The sequence below is a fragment of the Microtus ochrogaster genome (genome assembly GCF_000317375.1).
Source record: "Microtus ochrogaster isolate Prairie Vole_2 chromosome 14 unlocalized genomic scaffold, MicOch1.0 chr14_random_1, whole genome shotgun sequence".
Lineage (NCBI taxonomy): Eukaryota > Metazoa > Chordata > Mammalia > Rodentia > Cricetidae > Microtus > Microtus ochrogaster.
This window is the reverse complement of record NW_004949096.1, coordinates 29,072,525-29,075,438: the sequence shown is the minus strand read 5'-3', so window position 1 is coordinate 29,075,438 and position 2,914 is coordinate 29,072,525. Positions and strand designations below refer to the sequence as shown.

General features: G+C 48.5%; 1 protein-coding gene across 4 annotated transcripts in view; it reads right to left on the bottom strand.

Annotated features, from left to right (window-relative positions):
- The window catches only part of Capn3 (calpain 3), a 44,111-nt gene that overhangs the window by 4,096 nt on the left and 37,101 nt on the right, over window positions 1-2,914 (bottom strand). Inside the window, exon 15 of one of the 4 annotated variants that reach the window (XM_005364304.2) lies at window positions 1,989-2,006. The exons of the other annotated variants lie outside the window; for them this stretch is intronic. Within the exon in view, the coding sequence (XP_005364361.1) occupies window positions 1,989-2,006 (18 nt within the window). The remainder of the gene's footprint in view (window positions 1-1,988; window positions 2,007-2,914) is intronic. 4 annotated transcript variants of the gene reach the window in all.

The following is a 2,914-nucleotide window of genomic DNA, read 5'->3' as shown; positions in this document are numbered from 1 at the left end:
CCTGCCTCTGCCTCCCAAGTGCTGGGATTAAAGGCGTGTGCCACCACCGCCCGGTTTGAACCTCAGTTCTTTTTCACTTTTATTCATATTTTTAAAAATTATTAATGTGTAGTATAAGATTAACTGGCCCATTATTTTATCACGCCAACCGCATTTCTCCCCATGGTAGTACAAAGTAGTTCATATAAAATTCTAATAATATTGAAAGTATGTGATGGACATCAGTGATTTAAAACACTGTGGATTTTTCAAATGAAAAAACATTGAATTCCCCCAGTGTAAAACCCATTGAAAATGAGGCAGTGGTGGCGGATGCCTTTAATCCCAGCATTCGGGGGACAGGCAAGTGACCTCTGTGAGTTCAAGGCCAGCCTGATCTTGAGAGTGAGTTCCAGGACAGGCTCCAAAGCTACAAAGAAACCCTTCCTTGAAAAACCAGGAAAAAAAAAAAAGGAAGGAAGGAAGGTAGGTAGAAAAGGAAACAAGGCCTTCCAGCCTTTCAGGTCCATCATGGTGGCACACAATTATAATCCCAGCAGAGAGAATAACCACAAGTTCAAGACCATCCTAGCAGAGAGCAGGGCTCTAGCCCCCCGGATACCCAAGGGACCCCTCAGAATGTGCTGTTTGGTGGCTTGTCCGCACCCCAGCCAGCCTTTCCTTCGTGTAGGAAATGCCTTCATTGGCCATTTACTCTCAGTTTCTGAAGCTGGGAAACCCGACTTTTTCTTCTGATAGGGTTTTTGTGGGGCCAGATGAGTTCCAGCAGCAGGAATGTTACTTTAAAGTTCTGCTTGTGCAAGAGCAGAGGCTACAGAAGGGCTAGAGCATGGCAGACAATGACAATAGAGCAAGCAGTCACAGCCACAAAAGCAGCCTGACCAGGGAGGCCCCACTGGCCTCCCATGCTGTTTAAGTCACCCAGGACGACACATGGGAAAACAGTTCTACCAATTTTGGCTCCAGGAGGCGCCCTAGACCCCAGCTTGCTCTTCTAAACAACAGCTCTTGCCCAGGCAAATGAAGCTGGTGGGCATCTCTGAACAGGCAGAAGTGATAGACTGAGGGGACCAGTGGGCAGTACAGCCACGGGGCATCTCTACCAGCCATTCACATAGAGGCTCACATGCAGGTCTTGACAACACCGGCCCTGGAGTGTAAGGGGCACTAGGGAGGTGAGGACCAGAGACTGGGTTCAGAGTAGACATATATGGTGCTGGTTCCAGTGTCCCCACTGCTCCATGTGTGCCCTTGGGCACATCACTTCACTTCTCTGAATGTGAACCCTCACTTCTAAAACCATAAGCAGTACTTACCTTGTAGATGCTATTCTGCGGGGAGGAGGTCAGGGGCTGCTGTAAGCAGAGCACACCGTATATGTTCCCTCTGGATCAGCACCCGAGCTAGAACCTCTGCAATAGCTTCCCCGAGATCACCAGAAGCACCTGTCCCAAACCTTGTCTGATGGCTGTGATGTTTCAGAACACCGACTGGGGACCACCTGGCTCCAGTGCTGGCTTTGTCTCTTTCCGACTGGGTGGAAATGTGTGTCTCAGGCAGACCCATTTGTCTATCCCTTTGCTCCCTCTACAAACAGGACTGATAATGGAGCCACTGTCCTAGGATTACTGTGAGATGGAGGTAATCCATGACAAGTACCTGAAGGTACCCAGCCCAGCAGAGGCTCCAAGGAGAGAAGGAAGAAGCACTCTTATACATGACACACGTGTACATATATGCAAACATGTTGTACAGGTATACACACACATGCATGTATGTACATGCACATATGTTGCATAGGTGCACATACACATGCATGCATGTACATACATACACACACTTTGCGAGGGCGTACACACATACATGTTACACAGGTGCATACAATGCATGTATGCACGCAATGCACACATGTTGCAATGTGTTCCCGCATGGGCATGCATGTACACACACATGCACAGTGCCCTGCCCGTCCACCCTGTTATACTCACCTTGTTTTTTTTCTTTTTCTGCATAGAAAGGGAAACAGCAAACGGGGAATAGGTGAAAATCAGGTTTCTAGACTAGCCAGTGCTCGAGGCTCTGGGGTCCAGATACAGTGATCGGTTGGAACTTAAAAGGGTATGAAGGCCAATGAGATGGCTCAGTGGGTGAAGGCACTTGCCACTAAGCCTGACAACCCAAGTGTGGCCCCTGGAAACCACATGGCAAAAGAAGAGCAACTGTGACTGTCACAGTTGTCCTCTGACCTCCATGTGTCCATGTACATACACAAATGAATAAAATACAATTTCAAAGGGCGTGGAGGGAAACGGAGAGGAGTTTTCTCCCTCCACAACAAGAGACTCACAGCCTGCCAGGCAGTGGTGCCACATGCCTTTAATCCCAGCACTCTAGGGACACTAAAATCCCTACCTTGACCCGCTGTACGCATGGGACATGCCAGCTCCTATAAGCCCCTCCGCTTTCTAAGCAGAGCTAGGGCCTTGTGGATGCCGTGCCCTAGACCATGAAGTCTTGAGTGTCTTGATATATATGCTACGCAGATCTAGCATCCAAAGGACGAGAACGAGCAAGATACACCTAACTCCGACGTGCAGTGGCTAGAAAGGAGCCTGGCTCCCACACTAGCATGGAGTCAGCATTATGATCATGGAAGTCACTACACGAAAGACAATCAGTGGGGCGTTTGTCCTGTCTCAAGTCACACTCACTGAGAAGAGCCCAAAGCTCCATAGCAAACCTGAGAATCCTAAATCCTTCCCACACACACATACACACCACACCCACATATATACCACAGCCACACGTTACACACCACACATACATACACATCATACATGCACATTACACACCACACATACATACACATCATACATGCACATTACACACCATACCATATACACACCACACACAC